Consider the following 27364-nt stretch of genomic DNA (forward strand, 5'->3'; position numbering starts at 1 on the left):
CCCTTTGTTACAATGTTTTTTATTTTCCTTTTTATGTATACAAGATTCAAAAGCCAGACATTGGAAAAGGTATAATTCTGTTATTAAAAATGGCACATTTATTGCTACATTACTGTTATATACAGGACAGTTCTCAACTACTTTATATATATATTATATATATATATATAAACAAAATAACAAAAGGAGACTGGGATTGGAGGCACTCAGAGGACAGCGTCCCCTCTCCAATATGTCAAGCTCTGTGGCTGTCGATGTACTGTCTTCACCGCTCAATCACCCCCCTCCCTTTTTTGAGTTCAACAAAGATGTGACAAAATGGGTGAAAGCAAGTTTTTATTACTGCTTTCTTATACCAAAACAAATTAAGTTCAAGCCCATCAACTGAACACTTTCCATCATGTTAATGTATTTAGCTGTATGCTCCTGTGGTTCTGCAGAAGGTCGTTTCCCTTCAGTTTTCAGACTCAGGACAGAGCCTCCAGGTTTCTCCATAAGAAATAACTGAGCATACAGCATATAGGCTACAAGTTGTTGTCACTGTGGGATGTTTACAGAATACTAAACAACATCAAAACCAGATGTCGATTTTCCCCAGGAACAAAATCTGCTATATTCAGAACACATATCAATCTTGTAATATAAAACTTCAAAAACAACTCTTTGAAAGAAGTGTACAGAACCTCTGACAAAAAGTCACTGTCGACGCCACCAAAATGCTGGCATTGAGAAGAGTGAAAAGGGCCGAGGCGTAAAGGAGATAGTCACTGCAGCAGAGCGCTTTCTCTCTGTTGAACTGCTGCGAGTTATTAAAAGAAGATCCAGTTACTGAGGAAAATAAAAACAGCTTCCTACATCAAAGCCGAAGCCACACGTACACTAACATGTTAATGTGCATCAAAAAAGAAAAAAAAAAAAGAAAAAAAAAAAAAAAAGCAGAGCGAGAGCCAGAGCCGGCGTCTCTCGAACCCACGTAGTGTTGAGTGATAAAGCAATGTGGGGTGAACAGAAAGATTAACCTCTGACCTGAACTAAAACAGCAGTTTGGACAATATAGTCATAATCCAGTTGAATAATTAGAAGGAACGAATAAAAACTAAACAAGATCTACATATCATTTATTTATTTAACTAGATACATTGAAAAAAAAAATTCTCTTTATACCATTTTTAAACTTCTTCCTGAAAATTGAAAAAGCATAGGAGAGGAGGGTGGGGGGAATGAACAGGTACCTCTTTAATCTCCGTGATAAATGAAATGATATGGTTTACAAAATAAAACTGTCTCAAATGAACATACAAGTTCAGGCACTGATAAGGCATCACTCTCCCATTATGACATCTTAAGTCTCGAGAATGAAAAGGCCACACTATTGATTTGTATAGGTCTTTTTCTTCATCTCTTTTTTTTCTAGAAATTAAACTCAGATCTTTCAATACCAAGATCACAGGACAAACAAATGCTCGACCTCCCATCTGTGATTACATGTTGGTAAAGACCATTCACAACATGAGATGATATGGGAATAACATCACAATAACACTGTTTTGATCTCCATAGTATCTTTTATCATACACTCAAATATTGATGTCTGCCTCTAAAATAAAATGTGCAGGATACTAAATATAGTGTGCTGCACACTGAGAGTCGCTTGGAAGAGCGCAGACATTTCAAAAACAATGCTGAAATGAAAATGATACTGGACTGAAAAAAAAAAAAAAAAAAAGACACCCAGGAACGCAACTTTGAAAATGAAGGCGATCCACATTTGTACGATAGCTACATTCAAAAAACCAGTTGCATAATTACTGTTAGGAGAGACAAAAATCCCTTCCCACGTTTTGCCTCATGGTGCCTCACCACTAGAGAAAGAACACTTCAACAGGACTGTGGCACACACTCCATCCACATATCCCCAAACGGAGAGGGACAATTCATCTGGGTCACTGACAATACACCTTCCTTCGAATCCCACAAACTAAAACTGTTGTTTGTTTGTTTGTTTTTTTAGGCCATCGTGTCACCTTTTAGATGACTAACTCCTGGAATAAAGGATACACCAAAGGCTTCTGACATTTTTCATTTATCCCAAGTTGATCCTTTGCCTCTGCCCTCGCGGCTGAGAAAAGGTACAGTTCAATTTTGAATTAATTTTTTTTTCTTTTAAACAATGTTATTTAAATGTCAAATATCCCCTCATTCAGCTCATCTACAATACACTCTAAACTTCAAACTAATATTGCCATTTGTTATTTAGAAATCTACAATGTATAGACTAACAAAAAATATATATTCTTATATATATTTAATTTTGCAAAATGAAAAATATCAGAGTAATGTATGGATGAAGTGAATTTACACATCACACTCTTGTCTGTAAGAAAACATGAGTACTTACTCAGGAGGAAGGTGAGGGGCTGAGTAGTTCAGTGGGAATGCTCTTTCAGGAAAAGAAAAGCCTCTGGTACGCAAAGGCTTGTCTGCTACTACAACCACGGACTTTTAAGATTCCCTCCAACAGAATCAGTTTTTTTTGTTGTTTTTTTTTTTTTTTTTAAGTCTGTTTAGAAGATCAATTTAGGGGCAAAAACGTGAGCTGTTTGTCTGCTGGCATTGTCAGTAAACCATTTCAAGTAAGTAACAGCAACAGTGCTGCTCACTTAGCAAGTGTGACTCAAATGGCTTTTATACAAAGACTTACAGGAACTGAAATGCACTGCAAATTGACACTCATAACTTTCAGCCTAATATATATACAACTGTGCTTTGTTTCATCTACCTATGCTTTAGTAAATAAAGCAGTACAAAAAGCCTGAACCTATGACAAGGGAGTACTGGAGTAACACTAGAAAGTGTGGTCAATAAACAGGAAGAACAGTTTTTGAAGTCGACCAATTCTATGACTTTGGATAAATCTCAACTTTCAAGGAAGGAGACTCCTCTTCCAACTCTCCAGATGCCTTGTGGGATGAGACGGGGGCCTCAGTCAGACAGTCTCTAGGTCAGAGTTCCTGTCATTCACGTAAGCTGTTCCAAATTGTCAAAATTTTGACCTTTTCCTTGTGTCTTTTCCATTGCTCTCTCAAACCTTTGCTAAAAAGATGAAGGAAAAGTGACTGAATTTCAACTTCAGCTATGGGCTTGTTTACATAACATATGTAAGACTGTACCATCACGCTGGGAATGACATACTACATTAAAAATAATTGCTCATACACATAAGCAATCCCTCACAATAAATGTTCCTCACATGTAAAGCAATTTGCTTAAATGTCTCATAGAAAACATGTAACAATTAGGCACAAATCCTTGATTAAATTTGTTGTTTGTCAGGTGTCCTTTCTTTCACCAGAGCACCTCTCGGCAGTGTGTAAAGTCCCAATTCGTGGCAGGACAAAAGTACTCCGGTGTTCCATCGTCTTATGGAAGCCGAAAAAGAAAAAAAAAATCCTTACATGTATAAAAACAAAGCAAAACTAAAAGTTCTTCACATTTGAGCTGGTAGTCATGGTCGGGAGTGCGACAAACAGGCTGTGTCAGTTTTGGCAGTATGCATGTGTATGAGTGTGTGTGAATGTGCATCTTGAAACTGAAACGGACAATACACAGACACGTCCATATCTACACACACACACTGAGAAGAATGGGTGGAAGAATCTGTTAAGGCCACATCCTCTGAGAGCCAAGGAAATCCCACCAGATCTGTAAAAATGAAGGGATCACAAACACCATCACACAGTATTCTTACAGGAAACAAAAATGTCAGCGAATCACTGACGACAACACGGAGCCCACTGACTCCTGCAAACGAGTGCAGTGTTTTAAAAATGAATCTGTGACTAAACAAGACCCATGAGGTTGGTTATAGCCGATAACGCCAGTAAAGTAGCTGAACTGCAGTGACTACCTGGTGTTACATGTGGCTGACTGGGTTGTGGCCATCTCCCCCGAGACTAGGGTGGCCTCCTGAGAGCTGCATGGGCGCTTCACCCACCACCCCAGACACCTTCTCCTCCTCACGACGTTTTAGACATGCTGCCTTGGGGTTCAGGTTACGCTCTGACAGAGAAAGAACAAAAAAGAGCCAACTTTCTCAGTATGACAGAAAAAGAAGTGTCTTCTCTATGTGGAGAGATAAAACTAGAGCTCATTTCTCGCCCTCACAGAGAATGAGGTGTGATCCTCCCAGATGAAAACCGGCTGCTTGGACACTGACCTCTGACTTGTTGTTCTAAGTTGAGGATGACATTGACGGCTTGGTGCAGGATGAGAAGTTTGGTCTGAGGTTTGTCGTTGCTGAGGTGCAGCTGGCACATCCTCCCAAGCTCCTTGAACGCCTCGTTGATGTCCCGTACTCGCAGGCGCTCACGGGCATTGTTGGCCACTCGCCGTTCCTTCTCGCGCTCCATCTTCACCTCAGGGGGAATGTCCTCATCATCTTCATTGTCTTCACTAAATGAGGAAAAAAAGAATGAAGCATTAAGCAAGAAGAGATTTCGAACCTACTTTTACCATCCCACACTGCAGTTTTCATGAATCCTTATAATGCAAATGATGAATCAAACAGGGACTGTATAGGTGTGGGTATAAAGCCCCTGATTCTGGAAAGATCATGTAACAAGCAACATCATCTATTCAAGATGATCAGAGGAAAAAGGAACAACTTTAAAACATTTATCCCACATAAGTTGGAAATGTGTACTTTGCTCTTATACTTGTAAAGCCTGCTGCTATGTGCAGTGTTGCAGTGTTTGGTCCTTTATTCAATCTTATATGACACATATCCAGTAATAATTTAAGTCAGTGACTGATGGTCCCAGTTCAAAATGTCTAAATACCCTACTAAAGTACTTATTTCAGAGACCAGCTCCATGAACATGTGCTTTGAGTGATTTCTGACATAAGCCCACAAAGCACAAGAAACAGATTCTCTGCTGGAGAGACTTACTCATCTTTCTGGTCTGAAAGGCCAGAGAGGATCTGGAGGGTCAACGCCTCCTTTCTGAAAACATGACATGAGGAAAGGGGGATGTCGACAGAGTTAAATACCTAACATGGCCTGGACTACCAGTGGGACACACATTATGGAGTAGATAACAGACATACATGAATTACATTTTGTGTAAACATCACTTTATCTAATAATTGACACCTGGAATCTTGCAAGTATAAAAGGGAGATATAAAAAGAAAATTTCCACCTTTGTGGGATAAAACTGTTAGCATTTAAATTCAAGTTTTGGCTACATTTCAAAGTTTCAACAAATTTCAGGTTTAACACTTATCCAGAGCAAGAACAACACAGAAGTCAGTAAGTATCACGGTACCTTGTTCGAGTGCGTGCTAGCTTGGTCTCCTTCTTCTCCTCCTCAGACTTGTCCGCAATGGATGAGTTCTCATCGTCCTCCTTGTCCTCTCTTTTGATGTCTGAGCTGCTGGAGGAGTGTGTGGAACGGGCTACACCACCAGGGAGACCTGGGGAAAAACACACAAATTTAAGGAATCAGTTCTGAGATAACAATTCAATTCCCAGGTGACGAGCAGCTCTCATTATAGAAGTATATGTGATACAACAGATCATGTGGAAAAAGATAGTGTAGTTCAAGAGAGGTCACTTCAGTCAAATATGCTGACATACATGCATATATACCGACGTGTTGTCACAAAACCAGATATTGTGCAGGTATATCAAGTTAAAAATATGTGATACTCGTGATTCCATGACAAACACAAAACCATCAAGAGTGTCACTTTATGACCGCAATGTTTTGTTTTTCAAAATAACCGGTCATACCACTTTTGACTTCTGAGGCTTTTTAATCAGCTTACGCACTGGGACTTTTATGTTGCTTGTCGTGTCTGTCACCACTGCCAATCAAACAGTTGCATATGATATTGCTCCTGGTACCAGTTTTGTAAATTAGCTGCGTAGTGTACACAGCCTCAAAGTATCCAAAACTGAAAGACAAACTGAAATACAAACTGTGGGGACAAAGGCAAATGAACCAGTGGACTGTCCTGTGATGTATTGAGCCTTAAATCAGCCAATTTGAAAACAGCAAATACTGGGGGTTGCCCCAAAACATCTCAGGGTGAGGACCCTTTGAGCTCAAATAAGGAGGAAAGTGAAAAGAAATCCAGAGGGAGAAGAAAACAGGGAATAAGCTTGTGACCTGACAAAGTTTGATTCAGAGGCAGCAAAGTCAGAGAAGTAAATCTTAGTGCAACTTACTCGTGAACCCCTCTGGCTGGCCAGCTGACTGTGTGGGTCCGGAGGCGTGGTGAGCATGCAGCAGGGTGCTGCTGGGAGGAAGGCCTGCGGGCTCCTCATGGTGACTCCCTCCCTGTTGATGAAGGCAGAGAAACAATGAGCAGACTCTCACTAGGACAGACACATAAAAACACAAAATAATCCGTGCAGGGTTACCAGCAGTAAATACTTTAATCCAACATGCAAAGCAAAAGCCATAATTTGCAATGACATGAGAGGACAGGATTATTTATAACAACTAGCCAAACAGAGCTAAAACAGTAAGATAAAAAGAAAAGGACAATATAAAAGTGTTGGCTGGCAATAACATGAAAGAAATACCCTTAACTATTTGTTAGGTATTGCTAGGTATGTTAGCTTGCTAATATTATAGTAGTAATGTTAGCAAGTTATAACAATGTACCAATATCAATCAATTTGATCCTCCATAATAGCTCCTAACTGGCTGCAATGGCGTTTTCAGCCATGAGATGGCACAGTTGGACACTGACATACATTTAACCATAAATATCACATAAAACAAAACATACTAAAAAAGATGAGGTGCTATAGCACAAATCAGGAAAGCACACTGCATGTTACAGTTCTTGTAAGGTGCATTGCAAAAGGACAGAGTTTGTCTAGTCAGATATTGCTGAAGGACTGACTATGCTCTTAGCCATATTTGCTGTGGCCCCAACACATCTGAATCTCTGCTCTGAACATAAGATATCACACTCCTGATTTTGGGGCTTAGCAGATGTCAGTGAAGAGCTTCAACTTGACAAAAATAACCAAAAGACAGACAACTGACTGACAAAGGGGGGATTATGGTTACCTTTTTGTTTGTTCTGTTTTGTTGTGAAATATTTTATGGAAAAAACAAACAAACATGTAAAGTCAAAATCTCTGTGAATCACTCAAAAACATGCACTGTGAGCAGAACAGATGACTAACCATAGCAGGGTGTCTGTTGCTGAGGGCCAGGCTGGCGTTGGAGAAAGCTGGATTTAGGCCTCCCAGGCCTCCATTGTGCACCGAGGACAGCAGGCTGTGCATGTCAGAGTGCGGGCCCCCTAACCCCGGGCCCTGGCCCACAGCGTGGCTACGCAGGACATGGATGGCCTCCTCCAAACGGTCCTCCATTTTATTTTGCTATATTAAGATAACACAATGTTAGAAATTATTATACTGAACAAAACCACAAGGACAGAAGATATTTATTTAAGAAACATAACAACAGATAAGCTGACAAGCTATATGTTACGCTGGAATAATGAGCCCTGAACAACACTCAAAACAACTAACACAGGATGGTTATTCAGTAGAATAATTTCATATGGGTAGACAAACACTCACTCCAAATTACCCTTACCTTTTCTACACAGTATAAAGTAATAGCTTAAGTAACAACAATTAATGATGAATGAAGAAGCTCGTCTGAACGTACCAGTGTCTGCGGCTGCCCTTCGTAGTTGGGTGTGGTGGGTCTTTGCCACTGAGATTGAGCTCCTGCAGAGAGAACAGAATAATAGCCCATACATTGGCAGTTCTCAGTTTCGACAGCGGGTGGAGCTGCAGAGCCGTTTCTGTGCTGAAGCCAACATGCTATGAGGGCCATTTTTGCCCTAACAATCTCCACTGATTCGTTTTCATATGCAAAGAACACGGAAGCAATCAAAGTAAACAAGTTTTTGATAAATTGGTATGATATTGGCCTACTCAGTGGCTCAAACTGTAATTTGTGATTCTAACCAAATTCAAGGTTGGATGAGTTAAAACAAGAAATGAAACTCAGTTTGCCAACCTCTTTATTTGCTTAATAGATTTTACTACATGTCATCTTTTTAGGCTGAACCTTCATGACAAAAATAGTATATTTAATAGCAAGACTAACACCAAACTCAAAGAATTTAAATAAACATACAATCATTTAGCAAAAAAAGATAGACGCTTTTCAGAATGCTAATTATATTTTTGTTGAATTTGTCAGCAGTTTGCTTTATAATGATCGGTGACTGGTAGTCAATGTTTATCCACCTATTTTCCTTAACTGGACAGAGTGATTAAAATCCTATATTTTGATTCTCCATTTATCAGAAAAAAATCTGAGCCTTGTTAATATGTGTAAGTAGGAATTCACAGCATCGTTTTACCTGCGATACCCTGGGGAGACCCAGGAGTGGACGGAGCCGAGGAGAAGTTGTTACTGTTGTGGTCCGAGGGGTAGATCTGAAACAGACAAGCACAGTGTCTCAACATAATGAGCAGCAACACATACGATACACCAAGGAACCAACACAATGCAATTCACTGCAATTTTTTGATGCTTCTAGATTCAAACTAGAAGAGAGAGAACTCACTGAGGCAAGAGCCTTCCCAATCTCATCTCCTGAACTGCCAGCCGTGGTGCCTCGGGTCGCTGCGGAGACAAAAAAAAACATAGTGTGGGTCACATGACTGGTTCATTTGTTCTTGGAAAATCGGTCAAAAAATGGTCAACCACAGAAGGTAAACCAACACTACCAATTTACCATCAATAACACATGCTACCAAGAAATTTCTTCTTTTGTGTGGTATTGTTTAATTTAAAATAAAAAATAAATTCATTACCCATGATGCCATCCCCATTGATGGTGGATGTGTGGTTGTAGGTGGTGGGGGCTGAGTGGAAGCCGTTGACCTCACTGCCATGCAGAGGATAGTTCTGTGGGGACATAGGCAGGGGGTGACGCTTCTGGAGAGGGGATACAAGCAGGATATTTTAGGCACACAGGAAAATCCCTCCCAGAAAATAAAGCAGTGTGACAAAGGGATTCTTGTCTATGAAGGAAAGTGATGGTTCAACTTCTCAACAACTGTGATTTCCAAATGGTTAACTAACAGTGCTATTCAAATATGTGATGTAATACGTGTGATTTTCTTACACAATACACAATGCTAGTAGATATTTACTCCTAAAGTAAAGCTATCACCTAAGGTTCACCACATAATTGGCTTATGAGCAACTCTTAAACACTAGACGTGCACACAGAGAGAGAACAAAGAGAAAGCACAAGAAACAAGAGAGTAAGACAGAAAAGAAGAGCAGAAAGTGCAATATTAGAGTGGGACTGAGACCATGAGTCCTACTCACCATCCTGTCTTGTGGGTTGATGGCAGAGAAGGAGCCAGGTTGCCCAATATGAGGCGAGTTACCCAGCATGGCAGAGTAGCCAGAAGATGACCAGGGGTCCTCTGAAAATGGACACATTTATGCATATGAATGTAAAGTCAAATGTAAGGCCTTTTGACACTATACGCAGTGATTGAGGGCTATAATTAAACATGAACTTTATCACAGAAGTAAGTCAAAACAAATTCACACATCATGCATATTTAAAAAAGACAGGGATATCAGGTGAAAGGTTACCTTGCATGTAGAAAGAGCCAGGGTAGACGGCTCCAGGCTTAGCACCAGGATATCCTCCATTGTCCCTGGTATACTCATCACCAGATGTTGACGCATACACCTAAACAGATAGAAAGCCATCAGTTGGCCCATGCTTTAGAGGAAAACAGATCCTTTATTCTTCTGAATTACAGTGATAATGTCCTCCCTACATGCATAACCCTGAGCACCAAAAACAAAACAGATGTGAGTAGTTTTGGATATTTGTCCACCCTTTCCTGCTTGTTCTCTATTTAATTACAGTAGCTTTAAGTGGCCACTAGATGGCAAGAGGGAGCCTGTAGGGGAGGGAGGGAGGGAGGTGGGGAGGCAGGCCGGCTCCTTGCCTGTGGAGGAGAGCACAGCGGCCATGGCATGCTGGGCACAGCGACGGCTTGCATCCCAGTGCACAGTGAGCGCTTCCTCTCGCTCCCAGGAGCCCAGTGACATTGCACTCTCACTGCCTGGCCTGCAGCCCCTACCTATAGACACTCACTGTCAGCGCACATACCATGCACTCAGTGAGCCAACACACACAGTACTGCCAATACCCTCAAACTATGACCATCATATTATATCTGACATCAATGGAGGATTAGATTCTGGTGTGCAAGTGCAGACAAGATGCAAAGGACTGGTGTAATGAAATTGGACATTTTATATTAGTCCCTCAAGGTGTTCAGTAATCCTTTCTAGGTATTGCTAACAATAATGGATGCCCAGCCTAAAGTGACATTCCTCTCCTATGTGCTCCACAGCAATACACTGAAGGCGGACATGAGAAGCCCTCAGTTTCCCCAGCACCATTAACTATCATTCACTCTACCTCACATGGACTAGAGAGAAGGGAGAAAAAGAGAAAGATAAAGAGAGAGGAAGAGAGAGAGAATGGAGGCTATGCTGCAAAGAATGCTAATCCAGAGAAGGGATTTTTTTCTGTAATTTGATTTAACAGGGAGAAGTGGAAAGGGAATGGAGAGATGCACTTCTAATTACAGAGCCATCTGCCTGTTCCTGGACCACATCCAACTCCACAGGCAGCTGGGCTGAGGAGAGGGAGAGAAGAGAGGGAGAGAGATGGGGGCTGGGATCCAGTCAGTGAGACAGAGAGTGAGAGAGAGGGAGATTGCAGTGGGTAGGGGGTGGTAAGGGGGCAAGGGGGTGGATTGGGGGGAAAAAAATGAAGGCCCTGATGATTTATGAAATGGTTAGAGAGATAAGGGGTGGTGAGGGGGGACAGAAGAAGGTAATCTAAATGACTTAAACAAAGCTTGATATGGCCAGGGGAGTGTGAAGGAAACAGGGGATTTAAAATGATCACGGTTAATTCAGGGGAAAACATGACGGAGATGGCTTCATTTAACAATAGGCTTTGAGTTGTTCTTTCACGGGGAACAATGTCGAGCGAATCCTGCTGCTCAAGATGGGAACAGAGAGCTACACAATGACTGGTGCTGCTGAATGATTGTATTCTCAGGAAGAAAGGGGATTTCTAGGGTAAAATCCTCGGCTAATAGGGGTTTAATGTAATTCAGGTTATGCCCGTGTAAAGGTCCCAACACTGGCAAAACATGGGATGCAACAAGGGGTGGGGAGTAGATAAAGATTAACATCAAACTTAGCTCAAAGCACTATATTCAACCAACAGGGCTATCTAGCTGACTCTAGTTGACAACTAGGGGGCAAAAGAAGTTCCTTCAGGTTTGATTGTCATTGAAGCGAGGGGGTTAAAGTGCACAGGTTTAGGACAAGGGACTAACGAACTGGAATTAGAGGATTTTAGTCCACACTCTGAAGAGAGGGAAAATGGAAATGAAGCATTACAAGGAGGGGCTACTGACAAATACATGTCCATAAGTGTTGACTCACTAATTCATAGCAAGTTAACAATAGCAAAACTAGAAAGAGAAAGGAAAAATACAGAGTGCGAGATGGGAAGGGTGGAGGAAGGGAGGGAGAGAGGAGAGACCACAGGATCATCATCAGCAGTCATTAATCTGGGCTCAGACACGGGGCTAAGAGGCCTCGCAAGCACCGCGCCTCACAACTGGGTCACTCACAGGGGGAGGCCCACCCAGGCCATCATGTGGCGAAGCGTAGGCGGACGGTTGGGTGAAGGGGGGAGGGGGGTTCGCACACAAACACACACAAAATCATTTGCACTAAAACCACATGGCCATCGTTCACACTGCGGGGAATGACTGAGGTTCAGACGGAGTGAAATAGACGGGGCCTCCGCCAGACAGAGTGTTTACACTCAATCTCTATGATGTAGCCACCAAGTCGAGCTGTGTCTAACCACAGAAGTTTCACTATCCTCCTTTAACACAACACCAACAGGTGGCCGGCAGGACCAGTGCCACACATTCACAGACACATTTCTAAGCAAAAAAAAAAATATATATATATATATATACACATACTTCTTAATTTCTCTACAGAACAAGGAACAGGCTAAGTAACGAGTGAGCCCTGGGATGGCCTATCGTGGAAATGAGGCTCCAGTGACAGTGACTCTGACTCTTGTCATCCGAGAACTGGCATGGCATGAGGTTTGAGTTACAGAAAATGTTTGTGTAATGGCAGTATTTCTTATTGATGATCCAATGGCAGCTCAAGCAGCAGAGCCAGCCTCTAATAGCTACAGTAACAGGCAACCACCCACCAGGGTCCTCCAAACTTGAAATATAATCTTGACTATCATATAAAACATGGCATCAGTTTAGGAAGGCAAGAAAAAAATTAAAAGGAGCTGCTGCTGTGTTTATCCTGTGTGGTATATGAATAAGAGTAAATGGCCTTTGAGTCATCTATTAGCTAGGTGCAGCTGTATTGTACGGCTGGCACACAATTACCAGCTTGGCTTAACCGTCAAATGTGAAATATAAATGGACATGATAGAGGCGACTGCAGCCTGATTCATAATCCCTGATCAAATCACTTCAAATCAACAGTAAGATTCATAGAGGCTACATATTTGCGGCTAGTTTTTCCACCCATGTGTGGTCGCTTGAATCCACACATAAGTTGAGTCAGCTGTTAGGAATGCTGGGCACACTGACAAAATGTGACACTGAGCACATTAAATCAAAAAGGACTATATGATAGCCCTGTTACTTCATACTGTTTGGACCTCTCTTGCATCGGGCTGCCTGAACCATGTCCACCTCCACCACACAACCCCGACTCATCTGTGCTGTAATGAAGACCACCGAAATGCACCTCAAATTGGGGCACTGGAGAAAGTAAGCTACAAGACCTGACACAGTGCCGCCAAGTCCTATGATTTTTCCTGCCTACATGAGAACCAGTTGTCTCTACACTACATTCAGCTTCAAGCGGTGGTCGGGGTCTGGAGTGATGTTGTTTATTGGGAGCTCTGTGAGTCGCCTAACTGTCAACTCACTGAGAGTCTGACTGAGCAGAGGGTCTTCACCCCTGTCTGTCACAGAACTGCTCAAGCAGAGTAAGGAGTGCAGTGTGTGTGAGTGTGTGTGCGCATGTGTGTGTTGTGAGAGAGAGAAAGAGAGGAGAAAAAAAAAACTGTCTGTGGGCTGTGAAGGCGAGCAGAAATGAGCTCTCACCGAGGACGGCAGGCCAGGGGGTTTCCGGATCTTCTTTGGCTGGGTGTCTACAAACAGACAGACAGAGACACAAGCAAAGGTGAAAAAAGAGACATAAATACAAACAAGGATTTGGTAATGACATATTTTGCCAATGTTATGTCAGTGCTGGTATGCTGTTGGTGCTCGGTCTTGACATGCCTGCTCCATCAGCTACTTAATAACTTAACACTAGTTTAAAAAAAAAAAAAATTGAGTGTGACAGTGTGTGCATGTCTGTCAATATGAATGAATGCTGCAGTGCATTCGTCTGTATTTGTGATTTGCTTTGAACTGTTTGTTCATGTGAAGACAGCAAAAAAAAAAAGAAAATAGAAAAAGTCTAGAGAAAAGAAATACTTGTCAACGGGTCTAGTTACCTCGACTGAAAATCTTTGTCCCTACAATTGGGATCTCAAAACATTCTGGGATATGATGAGGAATGTGATGAGGTATGTAAAAAAGTAAAGAATTGAAGAAAAAAAAAAAACATCTGACATATACTTTGAGGGGGGAAAAAAGGAATAATCACAATCTTGCTGAGTTATCTCACCTATGGCTCCTTCGGGAGGCCTTCTCCGGGGGTTGTTGGGGTATGAGGGGTAGAACTGGGAGCCAGACTTCAGACCAGAGGGGGACATGGCATCTGGGCTGGGCATCGCAATGTCGCTCGGGAGGAAACCCGGCTAGGGGAACACAGGGAGTCATTGGTTTGTTAATAATACATTCAGGGGTGTGGGAAAGCACAGTACAAGCAAACACCCCCTTTTCTACGAAATTGAGAGCACTAATTCAAAGTGTTTCACATGAAAGAAGAAGTGAAAAAGCAGAGCTGTCTTCATTATGACACCATAAATGAAGATACCTCAGGCACAAATTGGAGCCTCACCATGACACAGCCTAATGGGAACTTACCTGGCCTCCAAACGCAGTGTACGGTGACCTCTCATTTTTACCTGCAAATTGAAAATGACAATTGTTTCAATGATTATGCAAGGAAAATACTGAGCTGTATATACACATAGGAGGGTAATGGTGTGTGCCAGAGCAAATAAAAAGTAGGTTTTCGAAAGTACCCTCCCCTTTCTCAGTACGCTCAGCTGCATAAAGCTGCCTGCCAGACAAAACCCTGGGGAGGGTTTCTGCTCCAGTGCCCTAACATCCCCAACACTCAACGAATGAACAGGCACACATGCATGCATGCACGCACACACACATACACATACGCACACTTTGCGGGCCTGATAACAATTTTGTGGTCATAACAAAATATGCACAAACAGTCACATTGGCCACAAAGTAAAATCCTAGTAACATAAACCCATGTGACAATTTTCACACTGGAGTATGACAAGGCACTTGAACATCTCAAAAAAACCACAGGATGACATTTAATAGTTTCGATATAATTATTCCATTATGCAAAAATTTTCAATCAAGACATTTGGGACATTTATGGCCAATAATATCTGTATATTTTATTTAAAAAAAAAAAAAAAAAGCATTCCTGCAACCACATCATTTCTTTTTCTGCTGAATTCTCATACCTGCGATCCCTGAACTAAGGAATGGAGAGGACAGGCCTTCATGCTCATTGTAGTGGGATCCCTCTCCATAGCCCTGTGGGAACAATGGCACACAAAGTGAAAAAAAACGTCAAAAAAAAAAAAAAGAAAAAAAAAAACACGGGTGCACGAACATTAGGCAGACACACACTAACACAAGTAGACCTGAATAATAACCAGTGCTTCAAGGCCATCCCCATCTTGCTCCCACTGTATGGCTTAGTGGTTACCCTCCCTCTGCCTTCCTGTCTAACCAACAGGATCCATGCCAAGCAGATCTGCATCAGCTCAGGGGATTCAAACACCGACTTTCTTAATTATCAACTTGTGGTAATCAAAGTCTGCTGCATCTATTTCACCCCCTGTTCCTTGTATTTACACAGAGTTGTGCCAAGACAGTTACGGCGGATGTGAAGCTGCAATTACCGGTGGGCTTCCACAGAGGTTCAGGGCTAGCACAGAGCTTGCCAAGACAGGATTCTGAGCCAAGGTTATTAGGTAGAAAGTAAAACTACCACTTCAAATCAAAAATGGCACACAGCCTGCCAAAACACTAAGCTGTTATGGTGGCTGGGGGAAAGGGTGTATGTGTGCTCATCTGTGGCTGAGTGATCATGTGAAGACATTCATATGCGTATGGCGGAGAAAGTGTGTGACTGTATCATCAGGTATTAATGCTCAGATCTCAAAAACCACCTAAAATGATATGAGCAATTAGGATGTGTGTCTATGTGTGTGTGTGTGTATTTATAGCTTACCCGTCCTTGGCTGAAAGAGGGACTGCTCTGTTCTGAGCCCCAGGATCCAGAGCCACTGCGCTCATCTAGTGCTGAGAAAGACACGTTGATAGATTGATAAGTAGGGACACAGGCAAGTTAGCTTGAAGTCTAGATGAAAGAAACAAGGAGGAGGCTGGGCAACTGCTGTGACAGAATGTCAGCATTCCCCAAATGAGACTATATAATTATTATCCTATGTGCCGCTACAGGTATGTGGCACTACTTGGATGCTGGAACCATATCAGTCAGGGGAACCTGTCAACAAGTCCTCCTCTAACTATCCAATGTCATTAACAGGTCTCAATGGGCTTGGACAAGCCAGAAGAGAAAATCACTATTGATCAAAAAAAGCATGTCACTGTCACATTAAAGATGCAATGTAATGCAGGACTATATCTAAAAAACCTTTGGGGATGGCTGCTCAATACAGCTAGTATTCATGAATTCATGAAATTCATGAATAAGTGCTTCTTATGGTCACTTAATAGCAGAAAATGAACCATTTATAGTCTCTAAAGAAACCCCACAGGATACAATGTATCCTAATTTAAATTTCATTTAAATTCTATTCAGTAAGTTGGATACAAATAAAAGACAAACTAAGACATAAAACAAATATGTGTAAAGCTCAAAACATGAACCGATATGTTTTAGGTAAACAAAAGGCCAGTGCGTACAGAAGGAAAAAACATCCAAAAGATTGGTGGAGCAGAAAACTCCAAAATACCCCCATCATCCCCTTCTCCCTGTCTTATGCACTAATGCTATCCAGGCTCTCTGGAGACACAAGGCTTAATTGCATGCTGATTTGCATAATTGTGCATATTAATGCGGTTTCCTTATGAATATTCATATTTCGCCTTTGATTTTTGCCTAATTAAAAAAATGTGTGTGAGAGAGCGAAAGAGAAAGAGTGAGTGAGGGGATGGAAGGAGAAAGCAAGGGGACTAGAGAGAGCGAGAGTGAGAGCAAGGGGAGGAGAGGGAGGGAGAGTGAGAGGGGTCTGGGTGAGATCAGCAGCCTGGCTGACGAGTGAGAATGAGTGATGAGACTAACAGAGCAGTGCAAGCACCTACACACGCTGCGACAGCCGTGATCTATGGAGCTGATGCCAGTGGCATGGAGAATCAGGCAAGCAGGGAGGAGAGGGGACCTCAAAAGATCGGCCTCGCTCACTGTCAGATCGGCCCTGCTGAAAGGCCACAGCACTAATAAAGCGCAGCACTACCGTTTACCATGTCCAACGACACAGGACACTTGTGACGGGCTCACGGCTAAATAAAGATGACAGACTTTGTATGAAGACACATCAGCCAAAGCTTGCTGCCAGGAGGAGTTGTGACAAATTAAGGAGATAAAATCCACTTCAGAGGGAAGGCAAATCTATGGAAGCATCGACAACGAGCCAGCAGTCGGCACCTAGCCTTGCGACGAAGAAACATAATTGAACCCAAAAACACCCTTTAGTCTAAACTGCCAGACGCTCATCTTAATTCATCGAAAATTGCTGGCATACCAAAAAGGTATTTTCACAAACTCTTACAAACTCCTATTAGGTAACCTGTAAAATTCTGTATTACCTCTATAAACAAATAATCTGCAATGAGGTTAGAAAGAAGCCTCATAATCCTCACTACCATTTCCAATGCACTGTTCTCCCTCCTTGAAGCCTCCATTTGGCCAGCGGGGGAGCAGAGGATAGAGAGAGAGCACGACTGTGCAGGAGAAGTCTGACAACATTGTTTCACACTTAGTGGAGTAATTAACTCGGAGGCAATTAAAACAAGGTGGAGAGCTGCTGAGGTGACACTGAAGCTCAGCCAGCCTATGAGAGCCAAACACGACTATGCCAGAAGAGAAGAGAGGAGCACAGAGAGTAACTATTTGCATCTCTCTTGATCTGTTGTCACGTTTCTAATATAATACATTTAACTGTCACTGTTGTCAAAACAAAAACAGAAATAATAATTGATAGTAAATTCCAGTATTATTTGAGTGATAGGCACAGCCAATAATATAAACTGACAAAATAAATTAATTAACAGCACCACATGTGTACTGTGTGTGTATATTGTTCAGGATCTGAAATCAACACCAGACAGGCACCGAATGCTGGTAAAATATGTCTTTGGCTGATAAATTAAAAAGGGTCACAAGTAACGTTTTGAATACCTTGGTTATAAAGTTTTTCGTCTTTGCCTAATCTAAAACTTTTTAACTACACTTTAAAAAGCTCTATTCTCTATTGCTCTATTGTAATCTGAATTTTGCTGCATTTCATGATGAACTGAAAAATGGCATGAGTGAAGAATATTTACATTTTTTCCTCATTAACCAGCACTTGGCAGGTGACCCAGGAAGTTTATTTTGGACACTGGTGGTGTTTGTGGACATTATAGATTCAAATTAATGAACTGTTCACATCACTATCCTGAAGAATACAAGGTAGGCAACCTGTTAATTGTCTGAAAAGCAAAAGTGGACAAGTTCTGGGGGTGCGTATCCCACCCGATTGCATCTGGCCAGAACTTGGCAAGGCTAGTGTGAATAAACCTCCAGTGAAAGTTACAAGGCAAGACAAATACTATTGAGTCACAACCAGAGCCCAAAGAAATATTTATTTTCTGAGCCACAAAGCCTTCTCACAGTTGCAAGCTCTGAAAACATCTAATTTAGTTGAGGAGGGAAGCCTAAATCCTTTGCGCCTTCTTCAGTCTCAAGGCTTAGGCTTTCCAGCTACAACACACCAATACACAGAGCAATACAAGTGACACAATACTGTGGGTGTGGGTGTGCATGTGTGGGTACACAAGTGTGAGAGTCAAAAAGAGAGGGACTAAAAGACAGTGAGAGTCCGCATGTGTAAACTCACAATGTTGTTTGTTGTGATCAGGGGGAAGCAAGCCTGTTGTATCTCGTGTGTGTGCGCGTGTGTGTGTGTGTGTGTGTAGGGGGTTGGAGACGTTGCCAGCAGCTGCAGAGGTGACAGAGGGGACGCCTGCCTGAAGGCTTGTGGGCTTGGCCAGCTCCCACCACACACCGTCACACTCAGCCTCCCCTATTTCTCAAACATCCACAATTCTCTCCAATCCTTGCCTCTTTCCTCCGCTCCACTCCTACCCGACACACCCCTCTCCTCTCCTCTTCCACACATGCTCTGGCCACTGAGGAGGGGAGAAGGACGCCTAATGCAATTAGCACCCCTCTGAGCACTTTTGTGTTGATGAATAGAGGTGGTCTGGTGGGCCACTAGGCTGCTCTCTGCCGTTCCCGCGCCGCTGGGTTCCCTAGTACACAAACTGCCAAGGTGACGTCATAGATGGACGTTGTTTTGTCTTTCATTGTCATCTGTGCATTTCTATGATCAAAAAGGTCTCGGAGACATAGTTTTGTGGAATAGCAACCAATCCTATAAAAGCAACACTGCAGCCCGTGACTATCTTTTGTGTTTAACTTCAAAAATATGGCAGGCACGTCCTGTTGACAGAAGCAGCCATAAAATCTGAGGAATAATGTACACCCGCGCTTGAACCTCCGCTTTCCCTTTTTTGCAGAGACAGATCATATACTATGTCTGTGCACAGATCTAAAAGAAATTGTTGGCCTGGAATTTGTAGATGCTAGCACTTTGACTCTGAAGTGCTATTAGAGGGTACCTGGAGATCTCTGGAAGTTAAATGTGACAGCTTGAAGTATCGCATTCAAATGGGTGTCAATGACCAAGGGGCACACTTTGGGACTCTGGGAGGGGGGCAGGAATTAACTCCTCACTGCTAAGTAATTGCCTGCTGTAATAGAAACAAACAGAATCCTGCCTTCCACAGGCTGATCCCTCTATTCAACAAGCTCTCTCTTCCACTCTGGCCACTCACTGCATGCTGGGCCAGTTTAAGAGGCTGCGAGCTGGGGGTGAGGGGCATTGTCTCGGGCTCAAGCCATTTCCTGCAGATCAGTGGGGGTAAGAGCCCTGCGCTGTGTTGGGGGAGGAGTGTTTTACACTTCAGGGTGGGGGAGTCGTTTCAAGTCCATAAGCCCCCTTTTTTGCCTTTGTTCCTCAGTGGCTGAGTTCTCACTCTGGGGAACGCTGGGGAGTGTGACTCGATTTCACACGGCAGGTTGGCAGGGTGACAGAGGAACAGAGCAACACGACTTACTAATAACATTCAGGAAGAGAGAAAAGCTCGCTCAAAGGCTTCAGGTGTTTGGAGGAGGAAACCGACAGCCAGTTTGCACATTAAAAACAGTGAAGTGAAGAAAGACAGATTCTAAATAAAATGACAAAAACTACCGTGTTTAAAAAAAAAAAAATCACAATTTATCCATCATTTAGACATACTCCTCAATAAATATGCAGTGCCTCAATTCGTCATGCTTGCAGCTCTTATGTACGTACATTTTAATCTATTGTCCTGTGTTTCTGTTTTTCAAAAGAAGTGCCATTCAATTAAAATGAAGTTCAAAGACATTTAAAGTGGCCCAGAGCTGCAGTCTGAATAGTGATGTTGGATGGATAAAAGCAGAGGATTTAACAGGTCAGACCACCGTACAAACACACATAGAACAAGCTGCTGCATACCGCTAAATGACGACTCCCGTTATACATGACTAACACTATACAACTTACTACTAGCAGTAAAATAAAATAAACAAATGCGTCCCCCACACTGCCTTGGGGAACTAAAGGCACACAGCTTCCTGGACACAAATGTCATACATTTTCATTTCATTACAAGCAGTCACCAATCCCTACAAGGAAGGTGTAAAATGATGTTGAATAGCTCATTTCTATTTGATGTGGGCAATAAATAAATATGGCTGTTTTGACGTACAATTAAAACATTTTTGCTTTGCCTGAAGGAACACTCAGCCACAGAATAGTCCTCTCAAGATTTGTCATAATTTTGGGACTCTGAAATTATACCTGGACTCATTCTTCTTGCCTGCGCTGAAAATAAATGACATTTTTAGATGCTGATTGCAGATTATTCTGTTAACGATGTATCGAGAAATAACAACATGACGTTACAACGTGTTAGTGCGCTGTGTGTTTTCTTCCTAGCAACCAATGAGATGTTTATGTTGAATGTCAGCCTTGCTTCATGAAGCCAGAGAATACTGAAGGGTTAAGCTAAGTGTCGCTAGCACTGTTGTTGTTGTTTTTTGTTTTTTTGGTTTGTTTGTTTTTTTTAACTGCAGCCAACTCATCAGAATCCACACCAAGAAATAAAGAAATGTATGGCAGAGGAACAGCCTGAACACAAAACAACAGCTAATATTAGCACTGAACATAGTTAAAGGCAGTCATTTTACACAACTGGTCATTTTCCTGTTAAGACTGAAATGGGTCAGCATCCAGAATCTTTTATTTGGGATGACATAAAGCCTTGTCTCTTGTCAATAAATATTATAAGAAAACAATTATAAATTGATAACAACACAATAATATAATACTAACCAACACTAAACAATAAATAAACAACCTCTCACTGCATTGGAACAAGAAAGTAGAAGACAAAATGATATTGTCTGATCTTCTGTGTGGGTTTCTACATTGAGCTGTGAAGCTTACCTGATCCTCCAAACTGACTGCTAGCGAGCGTCGTCGGTCTGTTCTTGCCATTGGCTACAGGAGGTGCGAACATCTACAAGAGAGAAGGGGAAAGATAAGTAACAAAGCACAGGATGGCACACTTCACACATCCCATTTCCACTAATAAGCGAGATCACATACTTAGTCTTTGGGTTGGTTCTGTGTGATTTCTACTGAATTATGTTTTTTTCCCCCCAGGGTTTTCCTGTGGAAAAATAGGCTAAATAAAACATTTATGGAGTGCCAGTACAAGCCATGTGGAAAAATGTGATGCCTCAACTGACAAAATAATTACCAGGACAACAGTTGAACTTGTTAGTAAATACCAACTTATCAGCATTTTTAAGCTGGTTACTTGCAAAATAACGACATTTAATAACACAAACATCTGTGTCCTTTCCCTCCAAAATAGAAATACAGTATTTCAGAATTAAATGCAAAACATTAACATACATATATTAATATATACTGTGTGTTAACACATAAATTCTGACACACTAAGGGTGGGCTAAAGCTTCTGTCACTGAGAGTCTGTGGGCTCGACAATGAGGCCACGGTGTGGTCTAAATGTCTTCCGCTAACACGTCATCAAACTCCACCGTATCAACACATCTCACACATGTATTTTACCAGGCTTGTCTGTGTAAAATACACCAAGACTTGATTTGGAGACATTTGTTTTTCTTTTTTTTTGTTTGCTTGTTTCTTTCCATCACATTTGGCTGTAGATATCATATGTGCTCAGTTTTGCTTTTTCATGTCCGATCTAATGCAGGTTCACCAGCTAGCCAGCAAATAAACAAAGAGGACAAAATTTGTATGTACAGTGTTGACAGTTTCTCACCCAATTATCAATGTCATTTTAGATTGAACATCTGCTGATACAAATTGGCAGCCGATCAATCTGAGCATCTCTTACATGAATTCAACTGACTAATGAGCACCCCCCCACACACACAAAAAAACCAAACCAAACCAAAACAAAAAAAAAAATGAATAAAAAAAATAACACACCCTGAGAACAAGGAATGTTTTTCCCCCTCTGGTCTGATCTTTCCTGTGCATACTGTTAGTGCAGCAAAAATACAACCGCATTATCAGATCCATTATAACACAGCTCCACTGACCATATCCATGCCCTGGCAATCCATTTTAATTCACTCAAAAATAAGGCCAGTCCCGCAGTTCCACAATCTTACACATCATAAGGCTTCAATGACTCAAGCAATGCTTTTAATATCTCTGTGTTAATCAACTGCAGTTAGTCAAAGGAAACCTCACGGGACATTAAGTCTGCTGACAAACATGTCATTCATTAGGATTCATGGTTTGGAATTACCTTTTGTCCCCCATATATCGTAATTATCCAGAACAAACTATTTAGTCTTGGCCAGGTATTCAATTTATCAGGGAAAAAAACCTGCCACTGCTCCACTGGGCCTGTGAGATCATGTGGATGTCAGAGCAGAGCTCAACAAAGCTTCAAAACAAGTGAAAACACAGGTAAATAAAAGCCAAACAGAATAACTCTGAACCACTCTGAAGAGGATGTCTGGAGAATACTTGCGAAAGCATCTCTGTGAAAATAATCAGCCATCAAACTCGGTTTGCCGTCAACTAAACAAAAACTGAAAAAATAATACTCCAAAAGACAAACAATGACACAAAGAAAGAAATGCATCTCCCCAAAATAAAGCAAAAGCTTCAGCTCGGCACAGATCATGTATCACGATGTTTTCCAGTGAAATTCTGTTAACAAGGTGAGCATAGGTAAAACTTGGTTCTGGGACTAAAATCTGAATTATTTCCATCGTTTTCTGCATTTTTTAAAATGGCACTTATTATTTAGAAATTTAAATGGTGAATACATGTGAATTGTCCGCTTTTCTGTTTAGGTGAGTAATTTTGATTGTCTCCACATGTCATTTCCCTGATGCACGTTCCCTGTGAGCTCTGTATCACCCACACTGCTCACTAACCTATATTTAAGGCTTGAATACAGATTTTACCTAATGAAGGTGAGGTGTAACTATATTTTGCTGGCCATGCTTTGATCTATTCAGCACTACCCCCTGCCATGCCTAGGATAGAGGATGAAAAAAATCTACAGCTGACCCTACCTATTGTTGCTCTGAAGTAAAATTTGCTACTGCAGATGTTGAAAAATTAAGCCCCCCGCTTCTTACCCACCCCTTACCCTACTTTTCTCATTCAGTCCTCCATGCTCGCCCCTCTGCTGGTATCCAAACCCCTATTCCACTCTCTTTAGCTCTTCCTCCCAAAGCCACCCACGTCCCACTGCCACCCAGAACCACCCAGGCTGCTCTCCCGCTGTCTTACCGCACTGAAATCCAGGAGGTCGCTGAGTTCCTTGTCTGTTCCCACTGCAGCCATTCTTTGCTGCTGCTCGTTCATACCCTTCAGTCTCTAATACACCCTATGAGAGAAATTTGCAGATGCAGGATTTTAATGGCACCAGTACAACACACATTAAATGTGGCCCTAAAAAAAGTCAAGAAAAACAATATATAATCCAAACTACCACAGGTTTTTTTTAATCACTTAGCAACAATAATGAAGATAATGAAGGCAAGCTCATTTCCGACAGGATACCAATGCTGAGTTATGTCAGCGCTATTCTTCAATATTCTTCAAAGCAAATTTTCCAATTTGAGCTTTAACAAATGCCACCCAAAAAAATATTGTTTCAAAATTTCTGACAACCAATGATCCTGTTTTCAATTTCAGCCAGCCTAAACACACAATCCAGATTTTCCGTATCAACATACACACCTACACTGCGAAAGAGACAGCATCAGGCTATTTAACACTATTGACTCCTTTAGGCATGTCTACTGAAAGATGTTAATTTCACTCAGACACTGCCTTGCCATCCAAGCAGTGAAGGAGACACTGACATGAAATGATGAATATGATGCCTTTAGTCAAATCACTACCAAGTAATCACTTAAAATTTGTCTTTTATGCAACCCTGGCAAATAACACAACCATATGTCGATCATTGCTACATAAAAGAGACTGTAATACATTTACAATTACAGACATAATTGGGACTATTGTTAGCCCAAGGAAATAGGGGTGAAAGGCAGAGTTAATGACTGTATGCAAACACGTCATTACCAAATTACCATATGTCAACTCAAAAGGAACCTTGTCAAATGACACAGTGAGCATGAATACTGGATTTACCCTGTGTTTTGCATTCCAACGCGAGCCTGAGGCTGCTCTGATGCTGAGCAGTGGTTCTGCAAGCCTCACAGAGAACTGGTGGAAAGGGGAGCGTGTGGAGGAATAGAGGCACTTGGACACCAACAGGTGGTGTGCTTTTACAGCGTCTTTTGTAATCCACCACTAGCACAAATTGTTGTTGCAAGAAAAACAAACAAATCAATCAATAAATAAGAGGCCTTATAGCAAGCATAATTTAGGAAATGCAAGCACAAGGAGTTGAGAAGATACAAACGAACAACGTGGATTTTCTCAGCTGAGAAACATGTAAATACATAAAGTAGGGTGAAAAACAAGTAACCGTGAAATCTCTTTTTCCACATGTTTGAAAATTAAAGTACATCATCTTAGATTGGCCAGACAGGGAAGTCTAAGTTTAGTGACCTCAGGCTAGCTGAACTAATGTAGCCCTGAGACAAGGAAAGGAAGGAAGGAAACAACGCATTGCTCCAATTTTGCCTGTCACCGTCTTTCCAAACTTTTGGATAAGATGACCAAGGGACAACAAATAAATAGGTTTTAACACACCACTAAAATAAAGTATCCTTCCCAGATATTTGGGCATATGTCACTGTTAAATGAAGTGGAGAGCATGGTGCAGTTTATTGTAACAAAATGGCATCTTGAGCTACTGTGGGATCAATATTTGAAGGAGGCAGATTAGGGGGTCTTTGTCACCCCACACAAGGCAAAGAAGGCAGGTCATCCTCCACAAAAGAGCCTGCACTTCCAGTGAAACACGCCACCCAGCTAAACTGCTAGCTAAACTGATGCCTTGCAACAAAAACTTCATAATTTAGCACTTGTTTGAGAAAATGCCGTGTGAGTTTCTGTCATGCTTTGGAAAACCTAGAGATGAGCCAAATTAAGTTCCCTTAACAAACCTGTAACTAGTGGTGGAACAAAACGTTGACACTGAAAGATGTTACGAATAAAAAAGCACAACTGAGTGCGCACAGACTAGGAATAATTTTAGTTGCCATCCATCCAGTAAAAAATGCCAAAACAACAGCAAAATAAATTGCTATGTGTGTTTACCTACTTGCCATTATTGCGGCAGCGTTTCGCACAGAGGCTTATTCAACAGTTGCCACAGATAGTGCACAAAAGAAACACATCATGTAAAACGACTCCCATCAAAAATACGATCTGATATGTCCAAAAAATTTGACTCCGATGGTGTAACAACGACTGTAAACACCTAAGCAACTCCAATGTGTAGTGTTAATAGACGATCTCTTTGGCTAGGCCACATCCAGGGCCAGGCCACTGCTGACAACTAACCCATTCACGGTTTATTTTGATCCATATAGAAATTATCAGCAGATTATCAAAAGATAATCTGCAGTGTGTTTCCTAGTGAGCAGAAATTATGCGTAAAACAAGCGGCGTTGCCTGACACCAAAGAACAAAAGCAATGCCCCGTATTTATGCTTCAAATATTGGGCTCTTTCTTTCAGATATTAGGGTTCAAGTCTTGCATTATGAGGGAGTTCAGTAAAGGAGATGGTGGGGGTGGGGGCACGAGGAATTTCCTGCCAAATGTGCAATAAAATAAAGTCTAGGTTGGGACCAGACACTGCCATAAAGGAATGTTTAAAGGGCTGCAAACGCGTTTTTATATAAAGTTTGTTCACGGTTCGACGGAAAATAGGCGTTAAACAGAAAGTTTATGATGCTCGCCAACATTACTCAACGTTAACACTTCATATCTCCACATATTGTCTGGTACAAGTGGAAGCGGCGCAGGGTGAAATTCAAAATGAGGCTTCTTATACACAACTAACATTTAGTGGAGTCTTTTTGTAGAACAAAGGAGTAATTTCCTCCTCTCCGTGGTCGATGCGGAGACCATCACACACTTTGCTCGCCACCTCAAACCAGACAAAAACTTACATCCCCCGCTTTAACCACACATTCCCAAAACTTTTCGAAAATTGCATGCGTCAAAATTTACGCCAATGAAAACTACGGAATTCGTGCAACTTTGCCCAAAACGTTAGTGAAGGAATTATTTTTTACCTCTTCTCTCCAAATGTCTGATATCCAACAGTAAAAAGAAAAGCGGAGACTCGCAAGGGGAAAAACATAAAACTTCAAGAGAATTTCGACCTCAGTGCATGAAACGCATTGGATCACAGTAGATGTCTTCCTTTTGTCCCGGTGAGCCTGCGTCTCATACGGCGCCCACGTGTTAGATACAATGTAACAAGTCTGTGTGCAAACAAATCTATTATAGTAACTAATCTCGCGTCTTCCTTTTTTGTTGTTACAATTGAGATGATTTCATTCTTCTCGTAGACATCTTCACCACCTCCGTCCACATTGTCAGACGCAACAACGTATCCCTCCGCATAAAGTGAGGGCCTCAACGCCAGCGGTGTCCAATTTCAAACGCCTTTGAGAGACGAGCTGTTTAGACGGAGGAAAAAATGTATCCTCGCCAACGTCCGAGAGTCGATGTGGTGTAATGGGTCAACGCTGAAGCTTGGTCTTCTCTGTTTGGGCTGCAATCTTCAAAAACGAGGAGCGCTTTGAGCACTACGTTGTCCGGCGGAAGGTTATCGCAAGAAAGTTAGCTGCGATTACACAGTAGCTTGACGAGATGGCACGATAAATACGAGAGAGTGTAGCCAGTAGGAAAGCGCGTACTGGTGATTGGCAGCCGTAAGAGCCAGCAGCGGGCTGGAAATACAACGTGGGCCCGCCCTCTTCTTGACGCTCACTTTCCCTGTGTGCTCAGGGAGGCTGGCTGAGGGGGGCTTCAACATGCCCGCTGACATCATTTTATTACTTTGGTTGGTGTGCCTTCCGTGTGTTTGCTTAAGCGTATACCCAACACAATGCTGCAAATTATTTAGTTTTGATTAGAACAACTGTAAACTTAACTATTATTACTA

The 27364-nt window shown here is 41.8% G+C and overlaps 1 protein-coding gene across 6 annotated transcripts; it reads right to left on the reverse strand.

Annotated features, from left to right (window-relative positions):
- On the reverse strand, positions 1 to 26946 carry tcf3b (transcription factor 3b). Of its 6 annotated transcripts, none has more exons than XM_030050536.1 (21): positions 26487 to 26945; positions 23556 to 23652; positions 21195 to 21267; positions 15605 to 15675; positions 14829 to 14901; positions 14197 to 14237; positions 13835 to 13967; positions 13264 to 13310; positions 9662 to 9761; positions 9386 to 9486; positions 8863 to 8956; positions 8613 to 8671; positions 8406 to 8481; positions 7700 to 7761; positions 7207 to 7404; positions 6232 to 6346; positions 5327 to 5474; positions 4949 to 5002; positions 4217 to 4452; positions 3908 to 4059; positions 1 to 3702 (listed from the first exon to the last, which is right to left on the reverse strand). In XM_030050536.1, exons 2-20 carry the CDS (start codon positions 23628 to 23630, stop codon positions 3914 to 3916), a joined length of 1902 nt encoding a protein of 633 aa, XP_029906396.1. In that variant the 5' UTR covers positions 23631 to 23652; positions 26487 to 26945; the 3' UTR covers positions 1 to 3702; positions 3908 to 3913. The 6 variants fall into 6 exon arrangements, with proteins under 6 accessions (XP_029906396.1, XP_029906397.1, XP_029906394.1 ...); XM_030050537.1 differs by having other exon boundaries at positions 6232 to 6343; positions 26487 to 26944; XM_030050534.1 differs by having other exon boundaries at positions 8863 to 8986; positions 26487 to 26944.
- Between the last annotated feature and the right edge of the window lie 418 nt (positions 26947 to 27364).

The sequence above is a fragment of the Myripristis murdjan genome, chromosome 4 (genome assembly GCF_902150065.1).
Source record: "Myripristis murdjan chromosome 4, fMyrMur1.1, whole genome shotgun sequence".
Lineage (NCBI taxonomy): Eukaryota > Metazoa > Chordata > Actinopteri > Holocentriformes > Holocentridae > Myripristis > Myripristis murdjan.

Excerpts from the sequence above, each read along its gene's own strand:
- tcf3b (XM_030050534.1), bottom strand. The coding sequence starts at position 23,630 with ATGAACGAGCAGCAGCAAAGAATGGCTGCAGTGGGAACAGACAAGGAA. Across the intron at positions 8,987-9,385 it reads TCAACCCACAAGACAGGATG|AAGCGTCACCCCCTGCCTAT; the intron begins GTGAGTAGGACT and ends TCCCCTCTCCAG. Across the intron at positions 8,482-8,612 it reads TTGGGAAGGCTCTTGCCTCA|ATCTACCCCTCGGACCACAA; the intron begins GTGAGTTCTCTC and ends TGTCTGTTTCAG.